The following is a 25,819-nucleotide window of genomic DNA, read 5'->3' as shown; positions in this document are numbered from 1 at the left end:
CCAGCAGAGGGCACCAGATTACTGCAATGATCAATTTCGATTTCTGTTTCTTGTGTAGTAGTGTACAATGGGGGGAAAAAATCAAGCCAATAGGAATTCTGGTGTTTTATTTGTCAATTGTACAGTATTGTTTAAGTTATTCGTGCATGCAAAATGTTGCCTTCTCTCAACAAAGTCTCATGTGAAACCAGCACGAGACCATTCTACTTTATGATAGTTTATAATCAACAGGTAGGCTTACAGAACAATCTTTTCACATATCTGTAAACTTGAGATGACCTTTACATGAAATTATCCTCAAACAGCCATTTCATGGTCATTTTCATGATTCTTCAAAGAAGATGCTTCATTTTCTTTTATTTTTTATGATATTGTGAAGTATCATCCAACCTCCTTAAATAAAATATACTCTTAAACCAAGGCATCACAAAAAGAAAAGCAAAAATTATACTGTCATAGCTGTAATACAAAAAAACAAACAGACATCAAATTTGAGGATTCAACCCCCTTGTTTTAGACATGTATCGTTATAGAAAATATGAATGCTGCAGCGACTGTGTTCAAAGTGCATTCTACATCTATTAAAATATTTGTTTTTTAAGAAAACAGTCAGACAACTATTACAAAAGCATAAATAGTGTACACAGGCTGGCACATGAATTGTGGTCATCAACGTCACACTCCGAGCAGTCGGATTAGCAATTCATTTAGATGATTTTTTTTATGTGAGTTCAAGAAATAAAGTACATTTACTAATAATAATGGAAGCAGCTAGGACAGAAATGAGTGGTACTCGTTTTTCTTGTGATAGCACCGCTGTCACAAAAAATCTACATCAAGATGCCAGCTGTACGATGTCTATTTATGAACAGGCAGAGTGTGATTGAAACTAGACCTCTTTTTTGCCTGAAATTTTATTTTATTGAACAATAATGGTGCTTTTATGTAGGCTTATTGTTAAAATGTTATCAATGTGCAACCCTTATGGGTCTGATATTACACAATTTTTTTGGGACTGTATAGGTTATTTTAAATCACAGACATCCTCAGTAACATCGAAGAACAGTGATGGTCGGTGAAGTTAAGGGTCCTCGATATCCATGAACTCCTTTTTGGGCGGTGACGACCCCCTGTACCAAGCACACGAGCCATCACTCCTCTTGATACAAGCAAAGTGTTTGGCCTGGGGTCCGCTGATGCTCTTCTCGATCACCCAGTCTGTCCACAGACACTCCTCCGGGGAGTTGATCATACATGGGATGGAGGTGCAGCGGGTGATCTAAGGATCGTGGAAGACAATCAAGTTTAGTGAGTGAACTATGTCTGTCACATCACACGCTGGTGAGGTGAGAACCCAAATGCAGGACACAAGGTGGTGGCTGTTTTACAGGATACAGCAGTCAGGACACAGGTGAACACGAGAAACTAAATCATGTGACAGGATCTCAACAAGGACTCACTTGGGAATAATACTGATATACACATGAAGGTGATTACAAATCAAATACTGCTGGAGTAAACAGAGACATACTGTAGAACCAAGAATACTGCAGGGAACAAAATTCAAAGAAATACAAAACCTAGAAACTATAATCAATCACAAAGTCTGTGACTGTGACATGGGCTGCCTGCAACAATCGATTTTTGTCTTTACTTTGTCTATTTATCGATTAATCAAGAAGTGTGTTTTTCTTTTGAATATATATATATTTGTATACATCAATTAATTGTATACTACAAAAAGAGTGAAAACAGCAGATGTACAAGCTCACAGCTTGTATCTCCCCCTGTCTCACCGTCTCCACACCTTAGCGCAAAACGGTCTTAAGCTGCGCACTTCTTAAGCTGCGCGCAGCTTAAATTCTGAGTTTTTAGACAGCTGGTGGATGGAAAAGAAGCTCCACCTCCGCGGAAGACTTGAGCGGAGGAGAGCGTTTCCGGGAATCTGGCCGTCGCGCAAGAATTCCGCGGAGGTGGAGCTTAATTTCCATCCACCAGCTGTCTAAAAACTCAAGCTTTAAGCTGCGCGCAGCCGAGAACGTGTGCAGCTCTTTCGACCGTGTGGCAACAGCTTCTCTCTGTCTCTTCTCTCTCCCTCTCTTTCTTTGGCCGCCCACCGTAGAGCCTGTTTCAGATTTTTCCCGTTAAAGGGGAGTTTTTCTTTGGCACCGTCGTAAAAAAAAAAGCTTGCTCAGGTTGAGCAAGAGACAACATCAGGTCATTGCTCTATATGTAAACTTGTGATTCGGCACTATAATAAAATTGAACTGAAAAATTAATAAATTATGTATTGTCTCTACAAGGGCTGTCCCCTCATAGTTAAATAATCGGTCGGATTACTGATAGACCAAGACATTTTTTATGCTTTTTTCCCCATGCTGAATGAATGATTTCTTGATAAATAAGTTATTTTACAACTTTTTTAAAGTCTAAAGCCCAATAGTCAGTAGCCATTGTGAAATCAACTAATGTTGATTTCACAATGGCCTGTTCAACATGGAATTGATTTCGAAATGGAATGTTCCGTTCTCAACCTTGCCAACCTGAAAAGGCTGCTCTCTGCATGATTGTATGCAGCAAACACAATTTTCTACATTAACCACTTGATTAACCACTTTCAACCTGGTGTTCAGAATGTTTGGGCATGTTATAATAGCAAAAATATCAGTATGTAGGGCTTTAAGTCGTTATTCGTTAATTCAACTAATCTAGTAGTCGATTGATTCAACTACGTACATGTATTATTGTATTTCTTTCGTCAAGTCACTACTGTGTAATATTACTGTGTTGTTCTATGGCTACGTTCTGACCCCCTTACATCCGTTCTCTTACCTTGCAGCCACAGCCCTGCTCGTATCGCTGTATCAGACTCTTCTTCTGGGTAGCGCTCATGACTTCCCAGGATTCAATGAAATCACATAGTGTGATGTGCATGGTCCCATCTGTCTCCAGTTTGCCTGTAGTAGTTTGAGTATAATGGGTCAGCATAGAAATATGCAAAATAACAATATTACATTGACTGTAGTTGACACACCAACATTTCAGCATGGACATAGTATAGCAGAAGCAATGAAATACAACTTGCAATGTTTGGGAATTCTTATTGGTAAGGACAAAGAAAGGACAAAGAAAAACCCCTCGCATCGTATGAACATTTGATTATCGAGGCTCAATAGTGATGAGTATACATGTAATGTAATGTGGTCTACTCTCAGCTTACCTGTGAAAAGATATTCCTTCTTGCCATTGGTCTCCAGACTCACACCACACACTGCAGAGGAGGGTGCGGTGTAGATAGCATTCACATCCTGCTGAGGACCCTTGAACATCTATCAGTTTACACAAAGAGAATATAATCCATCATCAAACAAATAGTTCTTCATGGTGTTGCACCTCACCCAGCCATGAGATGTATAAGTTTACCTTGATCTGCTTGATGTCATACTTGATGCGTTTGACTGGATGGCCATAGACGTCGTTTCCGGCATCAACCTCTTGCCTTCCGACCACCCTTGCCCTGATCACTGTAAAGAACAAATGTTCATTTTTTATTTCAGCAACACATTTTAGACTCTCTTGTCTGTCTGTATCTGATCACTGCTCTGCAAAGATTTGGCGTGCCACACAGTATTAATCTGGAATGTTCATTTAACCCAGAGCTCGTAAAAATGGTCAATTTATACACTGCTGTTGGCTTGGATATGAAGAGTTTTCTGTTACCATCTGCTGGGAAGACTGGGAGCCATGAGTGTTTCATCAGCTGCAGTCAGAGAGTGGAATGTGTGCCGCTTTGCTCCCAGGCTCCTGAACCGACACAGGCGGAAGCCAGTCAGCAATCTTTGAAAAGCTGAACTAAACTGCCCCCAGCCCCTGCCGAGTCGACGACCGACCTGCCTTTCTGTCTGCGCAGAGGTGCTGACTATAGACCTCTCTCTCTCTCTCTCTCTCTCTCTCTCTCTCTCTCTCTCTCTCTCTCTCTCTCTCACTCTCACTCTCTCTCTTCTCTGCCTGCCCTTCTTCACTCTTGTGCACTCTCAGCTTCAGATTGAAGATACCACGAGGTTCCGAAATGAAAACAAATCTAAATGGAAAAACCTAATCGTAGCCAAGCGAGTGAGCTTTTGAGCAACAGCGGGGATAAATACTCTTGATCCAATATAAAACATAACCCATGTAAATCAAATCACCCATTTACCTGTTCTATTTACAGTAGCACTCTGTGTATTGTATGATTTCAAACATACACATAATAATGACTAAGGCAGAGCTTTTAAATTTGGCAACATGCACATTTGAATTCCTTAATTCTGATCACAGGATAAGCAGGACCTTAATCTGTTGTGTAATTGAATTGTTACGGCCTGAGTGTTATTACTATCTTCCTATGCATGAAATACGTTCAACCACATCACACTCAGCTTTAAGCAAAGGATGGAGACAAGCGACAGGACTAACGTTTACCAGATGTCTGCATGCTTGCAGTTAGGTGGCAGCTGCTGACATCCTCAGACCAGCCCTAGCCTTACTAAAAAAGATCCTTTCAGGGTTTTTATTTGACCGAAGTACGAGGCTGTGAACCATATGTGCTCTAATTTGATTACAATAGATACTTGGGGAACATTTCCTTTTAAGGCTATAAAGAGTCGATGGTTGGCAGGAGGGAAAAAACAGGGAAGAAGAAAGAAAGAGAAGTGTGTGTATAAACAATGGAGTGATCATAATGTAAATACTTTCGTTTCTTGGTTGTTGTTTTGTTTTTGTTTTTTGTCTTTTTCTGCCCACTCTTTCTTCTTTTTCTCCTGAAATGTACACTCTGAAGCGATATTGCCCTGTTGCCCCTGTTATTAAGTGGTGACTTGATATGTAGTCCATCTGAAGAAAGCGAGGATTATACAGAGACATTGGAGATGGAGCCACTTGGAGGGGGGATGAGGGGGAGGGAGGGAAGAGGGGTGAAAAAATAAATCCTGGGAATTGCACTTGTCCTATGTATAAATAGAAATGCTGTCTATACTGTACTGCTTTCTCCAAATAAAATAAATATTATAAAAAAACAATGGAGTGATCATGTAGGGTGTTTGTAGCCTATACAGGCTACAAACACAGGCAAGGAATAACATGATCACGCATGCAGGTGTGGAATGAACCCACTTTCCATAGCCATACACACCCACAATACTAAAGATGCGTTTTGGGTCACAAATTTCATTAAAGGAGAATTTCGGACTAGAAGGCTCTCTTACCTTTATTTGTAGTTGTCACGTCCCCACCAAAGAGGTCCAGGTGTTATTTTGTGCAAAAGCGTATTATTGGCTATTTCCCCTACCATAAGCCCTCAATGGGTGTTGGGTTTTAGTGCTAATTCGGTTATTTCCATCAAAATAAGTAGTAAAGTGTACCGCTTGGGATACTATTTACATTATGAAGAGAGGATATATACAAAAACAATTGATTTTTGAGTGACGGAAATAAGCGAATTAGCACTAAACCCCAACGCCCCATTCAATTCAATTCATTGAGGGCTTATGGTAGGGGAAATAGCCAATAATGCGCTTTTGCACAAAAAAAACACCTGGACCTCTTTGGTGGGGACGTAACAACTACAAATAAAGATAAGAAAGCCTTCTAGTCTGAAATTCTCCTTTAAGTGTTCCTTCACAACAATCAAGACACTGTACACACAAAGGGGTGTACTCAGTCCTGTAGTGTACTTGGACAAAATACCATAACAAGTTATTAGAGAGATAAAGGCCACCTTGTAATTGACTCATTGGATTTGCAGTGGAGAAAATCAGTGACATAAGGACTTTCTTTCAGCAGTGGAACTCTGGAAAAGTAACATGTGTTCAAAAGTAAAGCACTTGGACTCCCAGCTGTTTTTCCTATTCCCGTGCTCTTTTGGTAACCTATAGAGACCACTAAATGACTCATCCAGAAATTTCCCACCCCATGATGCCACGGAAACAATGTGCTGTGCTTGTTCAACGAGCAAGATAGAGGTGACATTAAGGAGTCAGGTCAATCATCACCGTATGTGTGGTTGTGTGTCAGTTACTTGATCAACTGACTTGACCATTAGGAGCCAAGACACAGTTCTTGCCGGAAATGACAATCTTTACTGTGGCAAAGTTTCCCCAAAGACAATGACAAAGACTTTGGAGCTATGGAGCCGGAGTGTAGCCTACTGGCTATTTCTTCAGTTTCACAAACAATATAAAACAAATTGCAAATCGTTGCTGTCAGGCTATTTTATACTTTATCCAAAAGTCGTTAGCTGGGGGGCATCCGTTAGTCCGACGTACCAATAGTCCGACATACGTGGCCGGTTAAGTCTCACCCATGGCTCAGACATACGTGGCCGGTTAAGACACATACGTGGCCGGTTAAGACATATGTGGCCCTGGGCCGTGGCTCAGCGGTCCAGGCACCTAGGCTGGTGATCCAGTCTGGCAGTGTGCCGCGGGTTCGACTCCCGATCCCGACGGCCTTTACTGCATGTCACTCCCCCATCTCTCTCCCCATTTCCTGTCAGCCTACTGTCTGTCCCTCCATAAAAAATATAAAATAAAGGCGAAAGCCACAAAGAAAAAACATAAAAAATAAAAATAAAAGACATACGTGGCCGGTTAAGACACATACGTGGCCGGGTAAGACTCACCCGTGGCTCAGACATACGTGGCCGGTTAAGACACATACGTGGCCGTTTAAGACACATACGTGGCCGGTTAAGACACATACGTGGCCATTTAAGACACATACGTGGCCGGTTAAGACACATACGTGGCCGGGTAAGACTCACCCGTGGCTCAGACATACGTGGCCGGTTAAGACACATACGTGGCCGTTTAAGACACATACGTGGCCGTTTAAGACACATACGTGGCCGGTTAAGACACATACGTGGCCGTTTAAGACTCACCCGTGACTTCCATGTGCTGTTAGGGTTAGGTGTGTCGTACTGTTAGGACCAAAGATATGCCTTAACCAAAGAAACGCATTAACAAGAGTGTTGTGATGAAAATGATTACTGCAGATCCATTTGAATGCAGGATATCTTTTCTATTTCCTGAAATACATGCATGGTTCCATGGTTTCCGTTCGGCAGCAACACTTGTCATGTAATTAAAGGGCCTTTAAAGTCCCGAAGACTGACCCATCTGCTCCCGCAAAGCCACACAAAATCAGTCTGAGAACAAAATTGAGCAATTGTGCAATTCAATATGGTATCTACTGTATTTGCAGCCCCTCTATAAATATCATCAGCCCGGGATTGTTGTTGTTTATTGGGTGACCAATGCTGTTCCCCTGTCATGCAATAAATAAATACAAATGCCACAAATCATGAAATCATCGTCTAAACGACCCATAATTGTGTGTATTCCACTTCAGAACCGCAAATGTGACAAATGTCACAATTCTTTTTACCTTTTTTCTTTTTTTTGGTACCAATCTTCATACAGTAGGCTATATCCCATATGTTTGCTGTTAAATTTCAGTAATAGTATTATTTAATTGGAAATAATCAGTCACTATACTAGTTACGAAAAAGAATAGTTGCGTTACAGTCAATGAATGACCATATCTTTCAAACACCCAAACCGTGACCCTGAAATGAATTCATTTCTAATCATTCATGCACGTGCATGTTAAACGCGGCACGTGTGCCCCACCATAGGCGTTTTCATCAGGATCGGGGACAGTTATTTTAACACACCAAATAACTGCACCTTTCAATAGAAAAAAAGGTCAACGACAGATCAACACCTTGGTTCTGCCAGGAGTTATCAGCCTTATTTAAACAAAGGTATAGTGCTTGGTCTCTGCCAGACGGCCAAGTCAAAATACTTTCTAGATCTTATCACTAGCTTCTATTCTAACCCAGGCAATTTTTGGAAAGCTATTGATTTAAATAAAAACAAATGATCTGCCTGCTACACATATCAAATATGATAACCTGGTGCTTGGAGATTTGAATCAGTCAGATTTGCCTGATTTTTGACAGCCATTCTTTTAAAACAACCTATGAAGGTGCCCATGGGAATTCCAGCAGTGACTATGTGACATATGCTAAATGGACCATATTCAATCCTTTTCTTTTAAACTCTTCACCCCACATGCTTTCTTTGATGAATTAGCAACAATTAATGCAAACAGTTAAAAAAAAATGCTATGGTTGTGGATGCAACAGATGGTTATCAGTGTTGAGCTGCACTGAGAAGCTGTACTGAGAGCTGGCCTACATACAATTTGGACCGCAAAAAGAACTGTGCACTGGTTTAAATGTCTCCTCTGTTTACACAGCTTGCAAGGCTGTTCCTCCAGCGGAAATCAGGCTAGCATCAGCCACCTTTCAAGTCCTGAGATGATTTGCACTCTTTTCTTCCCAGAGCTGCACAGGTACATATACCTACAAATCACTCCAACAAAGCATTACAAAGCAACGGTCAAATATAATTCCCAATAAATATGTGACCAGCAGCATTACGCTGCCTCAAGCCAAACACATACACTGCCAACAATACTGCATGCCAATTTTACTCTGTTAAATTAACCTCCAGGAGTTTACTGTGCATGGAAGTGATTTAAATTTATGAGGAAAAACATTTAGCTTCTGTCCATCCTTTTTCATGATAACGTGCTCTGTCTTGATGAGAAGGTTGTTTTGTCTTATGAGCATTATGGACATGCTCGTGAACTCGTGAACAATATAGGACTGGAACCTACAACTGGATGTGGCATTTCACCTGGACGCTCATTGCAACAATTTGAAAGCCTGATATGGTACAGTTCATGCTGTTGCCTTAAGCCTAAGTAGTTATACTTACAACTATAACTTGAGTAGACTTTTCTAAATCTGTGGTATCACTTATACGTATATGTATAATATCTTGTGTAATATCTTCTGACACAATCACGTGCTACTACTTAGTAAGCTAAAGTCCTTGAGGATTAATTGATTGCAGTCAAGTGGCTTGTTTCCTGCCTGTCAATTAGGGACCAGACATTTTGTATTATAAGTAAGCTGTCTGATATTAAGCTGAAGAGGTTTCCCCAAGGCAGTGTTTGTGAACCTCAGTTCTTTTGTTTGTTTTTTAATGAAAGCTGCATGTTCTTGTAATACGTTTCTTATCCAGATGTTTCTATCTTGTCATTATCACGCAAAGATTTGTGTCCAGTCCAGAGCATTCTATGTGAGATTTTGACCACGATCAGTGCCTTGGTTGATGAACAATATGTTCCAACTAGGGCTGGGACTTTAACTGATTAATTTCTATTAATTAAATGCAGAAACAATAACACGCTTAAACAAAATAAATGCATTTTAATCGCGCTTAGTTTTCTCACTAGGATGAATTTCAGGCGTAACAATCACGCAATGGGAGAAGAAGTCGATCAGACCACTTTGCTTGGCCCAGTGGATGGGAAATCTATATTTAAAAAAATAGCAAAATAGCAAAATATAGCAATATAGAAAAATCAAATTTAATTGAAGCAGAAAAAAAGCTTCTCGGGTGGTCAAATATGATATGCGATTAAAATGCGATTCATTTTTATTCATTAATTACAATGCCTTGAATTAATTATATTAATGTATTTAATCGAGTCCCAGCCCTAGTTCCAACCAAACCAAATCCAATTTGATAGTTTCACAAGCTAGGTCGAGCAAAGGCCCAGGGCCAAAGGGTGGCCTTCTTAGAGCAAAATCCGTTGAAAATGATTATATGTTCTACTTTATCTAAAATCAATAAAATTTGAATGAGAAAAAAATAATAATGCGTCAGCTAAAGTTTGAGAAACCTTGTGCTAGAAAGGGTTGTGCAAGAAAGGCTGATATTCTACTAGTGGTGGACGAGTGTAAATCTATCCAGCATTTTCCATTTTGACTGTTTGATCCCATTGCAAATTATTTATGACCTTCTACAGCTTTCTTGTTTACGTGTTATTCTGCAAAGCTCTGTAACTTTACTTATTGTGAGTTTAAAGTTATAAAACAGTGTCCTGTGTGTCCAACATCATGATAATGTTGGTTCCATCTTTGGTGCCAGAACGGAGCTAAATGCCATGCTTTGCTGAAAGCAAATTCCACCCACCTTGGCAGTGTGGTGGATGCTTGTATGGGCCTAGCTCTGGTCCATAGCCTCCTGCGCTTTACTGCCGTTGCATTGAGGCTATGCGACCATTCTATTTCCTGGCTCGCATGAAACGCGGACCAACCTCTCCTCTGTTACGAAAATAAAAAGAACGTTTCACCTACTCACCAATACAAAGGCGGGTCGTGTCATTAAAAAGCCTACTTTCCTTAGTGGAAGCACTCTGAGCCCCCCATCAAGTATAAAATGTACTTTTTGGCCAGAAAGACATTCTTCTCTATGAGGGTTCTCGCAATATCGGCAGAGGGCGCAGTGGAGTAACAAAGTATTTTTTTTCCCGGTGGAATGCTAGATATGTGTGTTGTGTTGTTGCAATGTTGAACAAAAAACAAATCTGGTCAAGGGATATAGTTTATATATGTTTATAACTTTATACTGCGAGTAACATAATCTTAGTTTAGAAACTATTTATTGAACCATGGATCAAGGGACATTGTGTTATGGGTCTTTTTCAATATGATTATGTGATTAATTTGATTTAGAAGATGTGAGGTTTTTATACATAGTTGTTGGCCAGTTTTCAGTTTCACAAAACTTAACTAAAATAACTGGTGGACATCTTTTCTTAATACTCACAGTTAGTAACAAGCCATAACAATTTTGCAAGTCGATGCAGTGACTTTGATCATTTGCCCTTTGAATCAATGAAGATTTGAGCCCAGTCTTTTTCTACAAGAGAGCATGGGGTTCTTCTACAAGTAATATTTGGAAACAATGCAGTCAATGAAAGTTATTCAATATAAATTCAGTGAGTCAAAGAGACTTATTGTCGGTATCAGTCAAGGTGTGGGAGTCTGAGATGCATGCTGACGTGGAGCACAACACCTACCATCAGCTCCTATAGTTACCGCACAACATCAAGCCATGCTACTCATACGCTGAGTTGGCGGTGCCCGGGATTGAACCCATGACCTTTCGGTCAAAAAACGAAGGGCTCTACCGACTGAGCGACCCGACACAAATTCAATAAAACACAGTGCTAATCACTGTGTTGTGTTATGTGGTTCCATCCACAGTCCACCAAATTAAACTTGACATAATATTCTCTCAAAGTTGACTAAAGAGAAGTTTGAGAGATGATCAATTTCCTGATCTCTAATGAGAAAAGAAATGCAGAAATTCCCTCTCCTTTTATAGCATAACTTACTGCATTTTGTGATTTTTCCAGCCTTCACAGCCATGGAATCCAATGGTAAAGGGAAACCTTTAAATAAGTCAGCTACTGTAACATACCACACGCTCAGCCAGCTCACAACCAAGAAAAAAGATCCTCAGCAAACCTCAATTTAAATAGTTAGACAGGCCGCTCACTGTTAACTGTAACATGAGGCCAATGTTGCACGGCACCAACAGGCAATGGTTTGTCAACAGTCATATAAATGGGGGGAAACATAAGCCAAATTCCAATACCCAAAATCTCGGCCACTCGCTCACTCACACTCGGTCACTCACACTCGGTCACTCACACTCGGTCACTCCAGCATGGCAAATTATGGTGAAATTGGTGAGCTGCTGAAATATGTTACGATCTTGTGGACTTCACACAACTGGTGGAATTGCAAAGGAGCATGCTCCTCTTGATCAGTGGTTCTCAACCTTTTCAGGCCACGACCCCCAAAAAGAATCAATGTCATATTTGAACTGGGGACCCTCCAAAATAATCATATTTGAACTGGTGAGTGGTGACCCCCCACCCTGACAAGCACTTGGGTCAGGTGCTTGTCAGGGTGGGGGGTCGGTTTCACAGCTACTGTGAAAATAGCATATCTACAAGTTCGCAACACTTGCAAGGCGTTGGCCAATGTTTGGCCAGTTCTTATAATATGTTCGTTGATTTACTTTTTTGTTCAAAGTTTCTTTATTAATATTTTCTAAATCACATATGGGTCAATAAAACAATAGCATACCCCCCCCCCCCCCCCCCCAACTAAACAAACAAATATATAAATAAATAAATAAATAAATAAATAAACAAACAAACAAATAAATAAATAAATAACCAACCCATAGGTTGAGAACCACTGTTCTTTATGGTAGGAGTTTAGACCTTTATAGACCTCTAACAGGCAGAGCAAATGAAAGACTAGAAACCATTCTCTTTCAAAATGGTCCTGTCCTGTCCGTGAACACATAGGCCTACAGTAGGTCCCTAGAAAGATCCAAAAAGTAAAGAGATAAAGAGATTGAACTGTGAATGGACCTGGGATGAAACTGTGCAGAGAAAGTAAATGTTCAGTTCAGGTTGGGATCCCTTTCATCCAGCCAGGAGAGATCATGGATGCAGGGTAAACAAGTGAATTGGAAGTGGTAGGCCTATACAAAGAAGTGAAGTGAGCAGCTGCAGACAACATCGGGACTGGATCACTACAATTTGAAGCTTATACATGAGTAGCCTACTCAGTCTCTCCTGATTGAATTGAAATTGTAATTGTTGAGCCACTTTCGTTTTATTAAAGAGCCGGGGAGATGGGAAGGCCCGGAAACAAACACTCTAGAATAGACTATAACCTCTATAAGATCTTGAACCTCTTAAAGGACAACCTAAAGAAAAGACAAACGTATACAACAGCACCTTTAAATAGGACGATAAATAGGATACAAGAAAGATACATTGCTATAACCTGTGGTTTTTACTTTATTCTATACTCAGTTAATTTAAATGTAGCCTATTTAATTCAATCCAAATTAATTTATTGGTTAATAAATGTATCTAGGTCAGACTCAGGACAATCTTCAAATTATGGGCAGCAAGGACAAATGGATGGGCCTATATTTAAATAGCCGTAGTGTGAGTATGTCAACACTATCCTATAATAGTCATGTCTCATGTCCCTGGAGTCAGAGGCTGTTGAATCAATGCGTTTAGGCATCAGCTAGGCAGCGACTTACCGACATCTGCGTTGCAAAACGCCTGTTGAGGATGCGCAGGGGAACAGCTGCAAGCTTCTGCAATCTCTTCCACCCGCCACAGGAACAGGACGACCAGGGTGACAAAACAACTGCTAACCGTCCAAGTCATGTTTGGAAATTTGTATTTATAAAATATGAACAACTAAAAAATACCCCAAAAAAAATAAAATAAAAAAATAAAATAAAAAATGTGCAGTCTATAATCTATAAGAAATCAGAACAAATCCGTCCGCAGTTTCAAACTACTCTCATCAAAGAGGGTCCACTTGCTTCACTGCTCCTGCTTCAGGAATGTGTTCATTCTATAACAGACTGCAGACACACAGACAGACGTCTCCTTCAGTTCCAATGTGTTTTTGTCTCTGCTGTCGGTAGCGGTCGCGTTTTATTGCAGGCAGCCTGAGCTCCTCCCCTGTTGTGGATTCAGCCAGTGAGTCGTGAGATGAGCATCTCGTAGTCGTATAGGTGAATATCAAATGATGATGATTTAATCATCAGCGTGTATAGGCTACTACTGTGTATTACTTCATAATTATTATGGAAAATAACGTATGGCGTATGGTAAGCACAGACCTTTGATTGATTGATTTGACATTTAATTAACAGTTTGTACAATGGGTAGGTACAGTTCAACGAAAGTACAGGTCAATACAAAATCTGCTAAGAGGATAAAACCAGGAAAAGCACTAAGAGTTGTTTACATCAGGGTCCTCAATTTTCAATTAATCAGAAAATGAACAGGCTGTATTGTAAGTAGCCTCACACAGCCTGTTGTAGCCAATTAACCTTTACATGTAATTTTAGTTTTAAAATTTGCTTTACTCTTGATACAGTATCCTATATGTAGCCAAATCAAACAATTCTGTCATCTTTTTTTGTTTGGGTTTTCAGTTAGGATGTTTTCATCCATCACATGTGGGAGAAAACCAACAACCCTAATTCTTGTTAACTGTTCCTTACATTAGACTGTTACAGGCCATGTTGTGGACTGTGGAGGAGTCCAAGTGTTAATATGTGTATGCTATTACTATGATTGGTTATAATTTAAAAATGTGATTTCATATATAGGCCTACAAAGAAGCACTTCAGTTCCCTGTGATGTGTTCAGACTTCTATATGCTAGGCAAGCAAAATTTCATTAGCTGTTAAAAACACTGCAACACATGAAAAGGCTAAAAAAGGAGTGTGTGTGTGTGTGTGTGTGTGTGTGTGTGTGTGTGTGAGAGAGAGAGAGAGAGAGAGAGAGAGAGAGCGTGTGTGCGTGCGTGCGTGCGTGCGTGCGTGCGTGCGTGCGTGCGTGCTTGCGTGCGTTTGTGGATGCGTGTGTGGATGTGTGTGTGTGTGTGTGTGTGTGTGTGTGTGTGTGTGTGTGTGTGGTGGGTTGGGGTGGGGGGGGACGCGGAGAGAAGTGACATCATCCCCTTAAAGTTAATAGATTCAATCTGGTGGCGATTCCCCTAACGTAAGCTACCCAAACCTTCCTCCCTTCTGTGCTGCTTGTGCTCTAATGAAAGAAACATTATGCTACACTATAGTCAAAATTCCTGGGTCATTTCTCATCCCTTGCACATGCACAAAAGTGGATGGATGGCTTCTTTGTTGGAAAGTTCAATACTGCAACAACACCACCTCAGGAAAATGAGGATCTCGCAGTTTGGGTTTTGTGGCCTGCAGTGTTGACTCTGGCTCCAGAGCAGAGATCACAGTGAGGGCATGGTGTGTAACTATCAGGGTTGATGATGATGATGATGTTGAATAATGAAAGAGGATACTAGAGAGAGGGACTGTATCTGCTGTGGGCTCCTTCCTTGCTCCCTGACATCATATTTGGCCCCTTGCTGCCGGTCTGTTGGGCTCTCCAGTAAATATTTCCACTCTTTTCCATAGTTTAGGATTTTTTGCTTGGTTGCTTTTCCACGGGTCCCTGTTACTTGACTTTATCAAAAAGAGCCAGGGAGATGTTAAGAGGGACATGAATTGGACACCCACTCCTAATGTCCCCTCTTTGCCTTCCTAGATTGGTCACTTGTGTTGTGGCAATGGATTGCTCATTTATGCCTGACCACATATTTACCAAAAATTACTTTCTTTCTATATTCTATCAGTTACACACCCCATGAAGCCTTGAATTTATTGGAGATTTGTTTAGTTTTTTTCCGCATATAATGATGATGACCAGCGGCGTCTCAATGGAGACTCCTTGAGTAATCAACTTCCCCTTTCAAGTAAAAGTGATTAGGAAACTCCCTATGTTTGGTGAAGCCGCATGACTCACATGCAGAGCGGAAGTTACCAAAGACGGTGGACATGCTACGGGCGACAGCACGCCACGGACACGGCATGTATATGGGGTGGGTGTTGGTGGGGTTGAGACGCATGAAAGGAAGTGACACATCCCAGATCAAGTGGGGATTGAAATATGCTTTGGTCTCTGTTCCGCATCACCGCATGTATGCCAAAGCCATCAGGACAACTGCAGACATCTATTCCTGAGCAAAGCCTGCCGCCCCCTGTCAAAACAGCTGGCTTCCTTTGCACTGAGATACCTACTGATGTGGTCTTGCAGGCATGTCCTCTGGCTCCTGGGCGGTGCGCCGAGTCCTCCACCTCCCACCTGGACCTCAGAGCCTTCGTAGAAGATAAGTAGGGGATTTGCACGTGCCTCCCATTACAGGAATGACTTCTAAGAATTTGTTTCCTTTAAGAATTTATTTTCCTTTGCTTATGAGCAGAATACACAGTCAAATTAAGTATCATGGTTGTAGTAGGAATATTCTCCCCCAACTCACTGCATTTGACTAGCAGTCAATATAGACAGTGATCGAAATTTGTCGAACAATCCCAAAAATGTGTAATCAATATATTATTATTCTTTTGTTAGATTGTTTTTCCGCATACTACGACTCAGGGTTGAACAGGACTTTATTCACCAGTTTAGATCTGCTTTATGGTATCAACATGAGGTTTTCATTTGTCCGTAGAGAGTGGGTTTGTCAAAGAAGTGCAATGCAAGCAGCCTCCTATGTGTACATTACGTACTACAAACACCCAGAGGGGCTTAGAAATGGCTGAACCTCCAGAGCCTAAATTACAGACTTGCAAGGGCCAGGAATATTCTCAAAAGGAAGAGCCCAGCAAAACTGAAAAAGAGGGTCTCATTGTGGGAACTGGTGGGCGCTGTGGCAGTGACCCACATCCTCTGACCTCAGCCCCCCTATATTGCCTGCACACTGTACAGGGGTAGTGAGTCTCCACAGTGACCTGACCACCACCCTGCCCTCCACCTTTCATGCGATACTCCCAAGCCCTTTCCCACTCCTCCACACCACCCTTGTTTTCTCTTCCCTCGATGTGAGCCAGCCGCAGCCCACATACAGTTTAGTACAATTCCCGTAATCCTCCATTCACCAGCAAAAGCTATTCATATTTTCATTTGTGATAATGAGACAATGGCTCTGTATTGTGTGATTCCACTTGAGGGACGGCGAGGAGAGGGAAAACATCTGTCGGAAAAACACACAGCAATGGCATCAGAGGTTTGGGGTCGACAGTGCCCGCAGTGTGCTGTCACGATGTGAGCGTGAATCACCACCAGTCTGGTGCATGTCCGGAGTGCAGTGCAGTGGAGAGTCCAGACTATTCCACTGGAGCTGTCGTAATTATGACCAAATAACCAGGGTATTCAGTATATTCACTGTGTTTACACCCGATTTGGAACTTTCCCTTCTACGAAATCCCAAATGAGTGTGCCTCCAGTAAATCAGTGCACACTCATTTCCGTTTGCCCTTTGCAGGCGGTACCACTGCAATATTAGGGGATGCCGTAACCTTGGGCGTGGGCTTTCTCGCAAAGGAGAAAGCCCACGGGTATGAGGAGGATTTCTGAGGAATGTCTTCCAAGGAGGAGAAACAGTTGGCATGCTGTACTACAATGTAAATAGCAGACTAGTGGTTCCCAACCTTTTCTGGATCAGGGCCCACTTGAAAATCTCAAGTGTTCCCGTTCCCGGCCCACCCATTTGACCACTTAACAGGGCGAGGGCATCTGATAGACTGCCATGTAAGTGGTCAGGTGGGTCGCGTAATGACCAATCAATCAATTGTGTTCCACCTTGAATCAATGGAACTAATGTAGTATACTTTATTCATATTTCATAATAATGCTGTATTACACCAATAAAACCATTGTTTTGCTAATTATTTGAGGGCCCACTTGCAATATCCTGGCGGCCCAGAAGTTGGGAATAGCTGCCCTATCTATGAAACCCACAACACACATTTAAAACTTTGGGGGAATTTTGAAATGAACAACGCATGTTTGTCGGTGTCATCAATCGTCATGTAATAAATATGATACGGTTTGGTATTACTCAATGCAAAGTCATCCCCAATTACGTTACAGTATAGTATTACCAAATAGATGAACTTTCCCTGGGGCCACTTGTTTTCGTTTGGACAGCCATGGAAATATCTATCGGCCAGCCTACATACAGTAGTTCATAGACAAAATGACTAAAATGAAATGGGCACTGGATAGAGAATTGGGCACTATAACAAAGATGACACTGGAGAGAATTGGGCACAGAAACGAAGAGAGTACCGAGATCTTCCCTCCATCCATCCCTCCATCCATCCTGTAACTGTCCATCTGAATTTTCCAACTTTGTACTGATTTAGGTTTACCCTACAGGCCTACGAGCCAAAGAAACAACTCTGATGCTATTTAGAACCATTTGTTTGAGTGTAGCACAGACAGTTCACTGGATGACGTGTATTCAGTTCTATTTTCTGTGTTTAGCATTGCTATCATGATAGTCTGTCACTGAGTTAGTCAGGGTAACGGCTAATTTATGTTATTGTCTCTATTTATTGCTTATTGTGACTTGATTTGATAAAAATAATACGCAATGACGTTATCAAGTTTCTTATTAATAATATTACTGTATGCATCATGGGTGAGCAATGTTCCAGCTCAGTTACCAGTATGGGTGTTAAAATGTAAAATGAGATATAGTTATGTTATTAGAAATGGATTCTAATGTAAAAATGTAACCAGTTCTCCCCAAAATAGTGACCAATTCGTTCTTTCAAGTGCCAAATTCTGCAGAAAACAAGTTGCCAATTCTCTAAACTTCTGCAGAGGTAACACAACTGGACACTTTAGAGTCTAAAGTGTACAGTTGTGTTACCTCTGCATAATGTTAATAATACACCCCTCATCATCTCCTATCTTCTGTGTATACAGTACACCCACAGACAACCCACCACCCAACATTCTGAGTCACTTGTGACTTCCGTGTTTCAATGACCTGCCCAGGCATGTTGGTTTGTATTTTGCCATTGTGTTTTGTGACTGTAACGGTCTGGTGTCTGCCAAAACATCAAGCTTTCTGTAAGATTCCATGATTCACGAAAATACCAATGTGACTCTGACTTTATACAAGCTCTAACCTGTGCTTTAACCACTTTCAATATAATTCTGAGGTCCCGATATGGGACTTTTCAATACGTCACTAAAATTGCAACACATTTTTGTGAGCTTGTAGATCGGGCTATTTCCGGAGCACACCACCATTGTATGAAGAAAACAAAATACTGTAGAGCTTATTATTTACAATATGTTTTATGTGTATTGTATTTGTGTAGGCTACTGTATGTGGCTTACATTTTTCTTAAATTTACACAATGCTGACACCAGTCAACTGTTGATATTGGTGAAAATGCACTGACATAAAACTACAACAAATACAAAACAAATACAAAAAAAAAAAATAGCTACAGCTATGGGATGTGTATCAAGTGTCACTACTACCACTACCTTTTAGGTAAATTAATAAAGCAAACAATATCCAGCCATAAGTTATGACGAAATACACCAAACACAATTTAAATATACAAAGTTCAATTAGCATTTCACTTGCACATTATTTCATGTACTACCAATATTAATTCATCATAATAATTAATTCACCATTTTTGTCTGTGTGAGCTGAACAACATCTGTCTGGCTGAAATGATGGTGACAGATGGTAGATTAAGCAGCAGCGCTAGGACTGGTAAAGATCTGCTGGAGTCATCTTTCTGAAAGAGTATGCTTACTCATTAAAGTGCTAATTCAGTCCTTGGAGAATAAGGTCCTACAGCGGTCAAGAAATTAGTTCTTTGCCTGTTTACCGTTTAAAAAACAGATGCCAACTGGTGGAGAAATTAAAAACCTATAACATTCCAGTTTCTTCAAATTCATTTATTTGTGATTAACATTTTATTGAATTTTCCACACACAAACAATAACCAAAAAAGAACAGAAACACAATAAACAAAATGGTGCAACAAAGAAAAAACAAAGAGGGAAAGAGGCTGTGCTACAGTATTCACAAAATGAAACCATGTGAGCAAGAAAGGATCTACATTATGGGGGGGGGGACAGCAAGTATAGTCTGTCATTACGAAGCATTAGCCTTAAATACCTATATTTGTCTGGAAAACTAAATTGAAGAAAAGCATAGAACAGTTTCAGCATTTGTCGCTAATCAACAAAACATAATCAAAAAAATCAATCAAAGCACATGATTTTATTATGAACACTCAACTGTACCCTATATTCAATAATGGCACATCAAAATGATTTAATGGTGTTATTTATTATGGAAGCTGAGGCTCTGTTGTTGGATCGGATCACATGTACTCCGGTCTCACCACAAAGTGGTAGATGTACTGGTCATTGGGACAAGGACATGGCATGGCCTGGCTGCTGTTGGAAGCAATTTGAGCCACATCGTTCTTGAAGTCCTGGACCTGACAGATGTACTTGCCTTGGCACACCCTCAGAAGCCGATTACTGAAGCGAACTTTGTTCTGGTACGGGTGATTTCGAGCACTTCGGATAGTTAACTTGGCAACCGGTTCGCTCGTTATGATAGCGTCCCATAGGATCATGTTGTTTTGGAAGATCAAGCTATTGTGGACAGGTGTGCTAAACGACTTACTTCTGCTATTGTATGGACTGGCAGTGGGTGCCATCATCAGATGGCCATAAGAGTTCCTGCAATATCCGTTTCTACAGTTCATGCCCTGGTTTGGCCTTGGTCTAGCAGTTGGTTGGGTGACTGCGGCCTCCTCAAGAGCAGTACTCCATGGGTCTGCCAAGTAAATCCTGGGCTGATAGTCATAATCCTCTCCCTTGAAGGTTGAGCTTTTCTTCAGGGTGCTGAAGAGGAGAAAGTTGAAATTAAGCGCCTTCAGGATCTTATCACGGTACAGATCCTGGTGAGCATTGTAGAGCACAGAGGTGAACTGTAAGTCATAGAGCTTCTCAGCAGGGATCATAGGGAAACGGACGAGGCCCAACAGGTCAGCCTGTGATTCCAAGCTGGTGGAATTACCCTCCTGAGAGATCCAGTCCTCCAGGACACGCAGAACGTAGGCCTCGTCTGGCACCACCAGATCCGAGCGAAGTAGGAGGGTTCTGAGGAGGTCCATGGTGACATGAGTCCAAGCAGAGGACATGGTTAGATTCTGATAGTTCCAGGCGAGATACTGGAGACAGTTCTCCTGGAGAAGCAAGTCCCCAGTCTCCACTGAGTACTCGTAGAGGGACACCTGGGTGTGGAACGTAATGTCCTCTGGGAGGAGCCTGGCGAATAGTCGGCCAGTGTCCTCCATCAGCTGTGTCACCCCAAACTCGGAGGCCATCTGGTGAAGGCACTGGGCAGAGGAGAAGGTCATGTCTATCTTGCGGGTGTAAATATACCTATTGAGAAACAGAATGATCATGCATTGTTCTGATGGTTATGGTACAAAAGAATTGTAGGACTGAGTGAGAATCTAACCTTTCTGTAGAACTTTGCTGTCCACTGCATTGACAAACCTTTTTTGTTTTGTTTTGTTTGATGTATGACTTTTTCCACAATAATGAAACAATGAAAGTTCTAATAATTTGGGTGACTTTACAACACATCCTTTGTCATTTCTCAAGAGAACGTTTGTTTTTTATCCATGTCTCAACTTCTCTTTATTGCTAAAAGGAAGTGGAGTAAGATTGTTTCGTTTCTTGTTTTGATTCTTAAACCAGAATCAGCTTACCTGATGAAAGCAGTGAAATAGGACTGGCATGACTGTCTGACGACATAGTTGCTACTGTTCCCATCGGAGGCGTTGAACCGCGGGAACAGTGACAGGATGGTTTTGTGGGCGCATACTGTTGTCCCGGCTATCTCCATGGTTCCGTCCTCTTGTCGGCGGCCCGTGGAGCTCTGGACCGTCATCAGGAAGTCACAGCCCTTCCCACTGTCAAACATTAGGCCGAGCTCCTCGGACAGACCCAGGCTGTGGTCCAGCAAGTGGCTGGTATCACTGGTGCTGCTTGTATTCAGGTCCGGTCCTGGACAGGACAGGACAGGGAAAGATGGGATCAGTGGTGGAAAGTAACTAAGTACATTGACTTAAGTACTGTACTGTATTTATTGTAATTCTACTCCACTACATCTCAGATGCAAATATTGTACTTTTACTCCATTACATTTATTAGAAAACTAGTTACTTCGTAGATTTCGATTACTATTACAAAACAAACAGTGACCACTTCAGCCCTATATACATTTTGGCCATTTGAAAATAGCCAAGCTCACAATGCGTTGCAATGCGATGCATTGTGAGCTTGTAGATCGGCTATTTTCCAAAGATTGTTATACATTTGAAAACTTGAAATGAGACATTCTACATAATGAGTACTTTTACTATTGGTACAGGTAGGTACATTTTGAACCCAATACTTTTGTACTTTTACTCAAGTACTTTTGAATTCCAGACTTTTACTTGTATCTATATTTCAGTATTGATACTTTTACTTTAAGTAAAAACATTTGAGTACATTTTCCACCACTGGATGGGATTATAATGAACACAATACTGTGCCAGTAGGTCCTGGATGTAGTGTTGGGTTGAAAATTAACATGGAAAGTGCATATCCATAATGTTGGGTTTGTGTTATGATTGTTTGTTAAACTGACTTTAAAGCCATGTGCAACATTTTTATTTGTAAACGAAATATCAATTGTCATTCATTTGTGTATTAAATATTATATTACATCATTATTGTATGTATTCTATTGTTTAAAGAGACCTGTGTGTAGCAGGTACCACTTTAGATACATGCCTAAATCACAAATAACTCCAGCATCCTCTTTGTGTGTGCAGTCAGTCGTTCCCCAGCCTTTGAACGAACAGCTGCGCAGAGATGTTTCTGTTCCTTTACACTCCAAATCATCCAGCCATATAGGTCCAGGACCTGGCGTATGAAATGACAAATTATTAGACAGCATTAGGCATTTTTTGTTAATTGTGGCATTGGTACAAAATGGTGAGCCTTCAAGTCAATCCTTGAATGTGATTCTACTGCCCTCTGGTGGGGGACTAATGGAACTAGAACATGTGTCTTCAACAGGGGGTCCTACAGAGGAGTCACCAAACCATTTGAACCATAGCATCCCAATTCTGGGGGATAAAACTAGCAAAGAAGTTTGATGTAAAGATGTTTCAGCGGTTAAATATCTGAATATACACATTCAAAAACAACATAAATTTACACAATGCTGATAGTGCTGTCAAACATGGCTATGAAGCTATCTATGAAATCTATTAAACCATTTTAGTGGGGGTCCTTGCTTCATCTCTTTCTCAGCTAAGGGAAACATAGCCTGAAAAAACACTGAAGACCCCTGAACTAGACAAGTTTCTCAAAGGCCATGGCACCCACAGCCTAGGGTGCCATGACACAAGTCCAGGGGTGACGCGTTGTGAGCTTGTAGATCTGCCATTTCTGCCGAATGTTCCTCCCAGAATAAGGATGCTGGGGCATCCTTATTCTCCCTATTATCCCTATTATCCCTAAGTTATTTATCTGTCCAAATGGAAACAGATAAATAAGTATAATAAGTTTTCCTCGTGACATACTCTATTTTTTTACATAAATGTAATGTGCTATAAGTAACAATGCAATTCGGGGGTGCCGTGGATGAAAAAGTTATTTTCAGGGGATCCCTGAGAAAAATAGGTTTGAGAACCAGTGAACTAGAGAGTACCTTCTCCGTAAGCCCCTGCAAGGACAGCAGTCTTGGCCCCAGGGAAGTGCAACTGTCGACACACCACTTGAGCTTCAGCCAAGTCCCATTTGTCATCACACACGGTTCCCCATTCCTCGTTATGGTAGATCTCCACTCTGCCCTCGTTGATGGCCGAAGAGCCCGCCAGTCTCACTTCACCTTCCCGTGGCTGCAGATCTGGTTCTGCTTTTCCTGTTGTTCATACACAAAGACAAGAAACAAATATGGTGATTTTAGATATTTTGAAAAACACATTTTCAATATAATTTATACATAGTTTACATTTTAGTAGTTTAGAATTATAGTAATCTGTAATTGCATGGTGTTATAAAACAGTGGTTCTCAACCTTTTTAGGCTGCAACCCCCGAACATAATCATATCTGGGGACTGGGGAGGATTACATTGAGTTTCACTCAGTTCCCACAGATAAATATTGTGAACATACTAGTCAATCTGCAAGCTCACAATGCCTCTTTGCAAGGCGCTGTGAGCTTGTAGATTGCCTATATTCAACATTTGTGCCCTTTTCTTATATTATTTGACAAATTGGTCAATGTTTGATCAGTATTTATAGTAGTTTGTTGATTACTGTTGATTAATTTAATTTCTTTTAGGTATTAAAAATGTCATAAAAGTCCTTCAATTGCCACTTTACTGTCATCTGGGGACCCCCAAAAAATGTCATGAGGGTTAGCTACACCACAAGCCTAAACAAATAAACAAACAAATAAATGTGTTGGAGCAAGGCAGGGGAATCGTGGTCCTGGTTTACTCACTGAATAGTTTGAACCGCATAGAATCAATCATGGTGACATGAAGAAACAGCAACAGCCAACAGTAGGAAGCCACTCCATGCGTCAACATTTCCAAACGCTGGATCGGGTTTCTGATGAAGACAAGGAGACAAGTTAATAAAAACATGTCAATTGCAGTACTTATATTCAGTCAAGTGAAATGAACACTCACATCCTTCTATGTAGTCCTGTAGATGTAGCTTTTCATTTATGTAAGTGTCCAAATCTCACTGCTTAGTTACAAACCACCAAGTAGGAACAAAAGGGGGTTGGATTTAGTTTTCCAAGTTTCGTTTTCCCATCAAATCACCCACAGCAAGGAGGGTTGCACAACTTTTCTGCCTGGGGGAGTTTTTTTTTATAGAGGTCCTTTTAAGGGAAGAATCAAAAGAGAAACCAATATATTAGTTGACCCCAAAAATAACAGACAAGTAAATGTTATGAACATACATCTACAGTAAAATAAAATACTCCCTCCAATAATGTTGACATTCATGAACAAAAACATAATTGAACAACATGGACCTTTAGTGAGTCGTTGCACTGAAGGTCGTTGCACTGAAGGTCATGTTTGAAGTATGCTGGCATTTTGACAAGACAGTGCTTAGTTTGGGAAAGCATTGGTGATCGTCTGATATGTTTATTGACAATGTTTACATGTACAGAAAAATGCACATAGTTATACATCACTATCAAAAGGATAAATGCAAGAAAGCCAACGGCTTATTTCCATTGCAGTCCCTTAGTTAAAAATGAAACATAACAATAAATGTGTATGAGTGAGCGTGTCCATCTGAGTGTTTTAGGAATGTGTTATATAATAATTATTATGTTATTATTGTCACCATTCCAAACTGTGTCAAAGGGGCTAAAGACTGACATAAAGCTGCACTGAAATAATTAAATCTGTTTATTGCAACTTTTGGATGGTTTACACTGGAGGAAGCCATTAAGTATCTGCACAGTACCAACTTTGGATGGTAAATGCTTCTGTGGAAAATCCAATAAACAAAGTTATGTAACTTTCCTGTTCTACCATGAATTTGTGGTGACAAGTGCTGACCTTTTTCCAACTGAGCTAAGAGCCTGTCTACTTACTGGGGGGAAATAAGAGCCTGTCTACTTACTGGGGGGAAACTATAAAATCTGACATTCGGGTCAAAAGGCCCAAATCCGCGTGATGCGTCAAACCATAAACAGAATCATGTCAAAGGACAAATTTGAAAACTATTCAGGAATTGAGGTCCATGGCAATGTGTAGTCACACACACACACACACACACACACACACACACACACACACACACACACACACACACACACACACACACACACACACACACACACACACACACACACACACACACACACACACACGTGTCTTGGAAAAGGGGCAGTGAAGTACTCATTTTGTACACAAAAAGAAAAGTATTAATATCCTTCAATACCCTATTGTAAAAATAGTGTGTTAAAAGTACAAGTTCGCTACAAAAAATGTACTTAAAAGCACAAAAGTATTGGCATCAAAAATATACTTACACCACTGGGCAGGGGGTGTAGTCCTGGTTGATTACTTAAATACAATAAACTAAAGGAATCCATAACAGAGACATCTGACAGCCAGAAATTGTAAAATAATACATGTATCAACATTTCTAACTGCTGGATTGGTCTCTAAAGACAAGGAAGTGTCCAAATAAAAACTAACAGTGTGGGAAAAGATCTTCCCATAACAGTGCATAAAACAGTTATTGAGCATAAAACAACAAACTAAGTTGAAGAAACATTTTGTTGAGAACAGTTTGTGTTCATAACCTAGAATAGAAAATTACCTCCACATAATTTATTGATATATTTAGTTCA

General features: G+C 40.7%; 2 protein-coding genes across 2 annotated transcripts; both read right to left on the bottom strand.

Moving 5' to 3' along the window:
* Positions 1 to 90: 90 nt before the first annotated feature.
* On the bottom strand, positions 91 to 13,405 carry LOC306936022 (metalloproteinase inhibitor 2-like). Its single transcript, XM_079519436.1, has 5 exons — positions 13,041 to 13,405; positions 3,424 to 3,524; positions 3,221 to 3,329; positions 2,833 to 2,957; positions 91 to 1,279 (listed from the first exon to the last, which is right to left on the bottom strand). The coding sequence occupies exons 1-5, from the start codon at positions 13,168 to 13,170 to the stop codon at positions 1,082 to 1,084; spliced, it is 663 nt and encodes a 220-aa protein (XP_079375562.1). The 5' UTR covers positions 13,171 to 13,405; the 3' UTR covers positions 91 to 1,081.
* Positions 13,406 to 19,035: 5,630 nt separating this feature from the next.
* LOC306937373 (galectin-3-binding protein A-like) lies at positions 19,036 to 24,222 on the bottom strand. Its single transcript, XM_079521089.1, has 6 exons — positions 24,129 to 24,222; positions 23,939 to 24,048; positions 23,141 to 23,353; positions 22,216 to 22,347; positions 21,144 to 21,441; positions 19,036 to 20,811 (listed from the first exon to the last, which is right to left on the bottom strand). Exons 2-6 carry the CDS (start codon positions 24,024 to 24,026, stop codon positions 19,737 to 19,739), a joined length of 1,806 nt encoding a protein of 601 aa, XP_079377215.1. The 5' UTR covers positions 24,027 to 24,048; positions 24,129 to 24,222; the 3' UTR covers positions 19,036 to 19,736.
* Between the last annotated feature and the right edge of the window lie 1,597 nt (positions 24,223 to 25,819).

Source organism: Electrona antarctica, assembly GCF_951216825.1.
Source record: "Electrona antarctica genome assembly, chromosome: 14".
NCBI classification, from domain to species: Eukaryota; Metazoa; Chordata; class Actinopteri; order Myctophiformes; family Myctophidae; genus Electrona; species Electrona antarctica.
Note: the sequence above shows the minus strand (reverse complement) of the source record. Positions and strands in the feature narration are given on the sequence as shown.

Excerpts from the sequence above, each read along its gene's own strand:
- LOC306936022 (XM_079519436.1), bottom strand. The coding sequence starts at position 13,170 with ATGACTTGGACGGTTAGCAGTTGTTTTGTCACCCTGGTCGTCCTGTTC. Across the intron at positions 2,958-3,220 it reads GAAGGAATATCTTTTCACAG|GCAAACTGGAGACAGATGGG; the intron begins GTAAGCTGAGAG and ends AAACTACTACAG. Across the intron at positions 1,280-2,832 it reads AGCAGGGCTGTGGCTGCAAG|ATCACCCGCTGCACCTCCAT; the intron begins GTAAGAGAACGG and ends CACGATCCTTAG.
- LOC306937373 (XM_079521089.1), bottom strand. The coding sequence starts at position 24,026 with ATGTTGACGCATGGAGTGGCTTCCTACTGTTGGCTGTTGCTGTTTCTT. Across the intron at positions 23,354-23,938 it reads TATGCGGTTCAAACTATTCA|GAAAAGCAGAACCAGATCTG; the intron begins GTGAGTAAACCA and ends TATGAACAACAG. Across the intron at positions 21,442-22,215 it reads TGGAGTTATTTGTGATTTAG|GACCGGACCTGAATACAAGC; the intron begins GCATGTATCTAA and ends TGTCCTGTCCAG.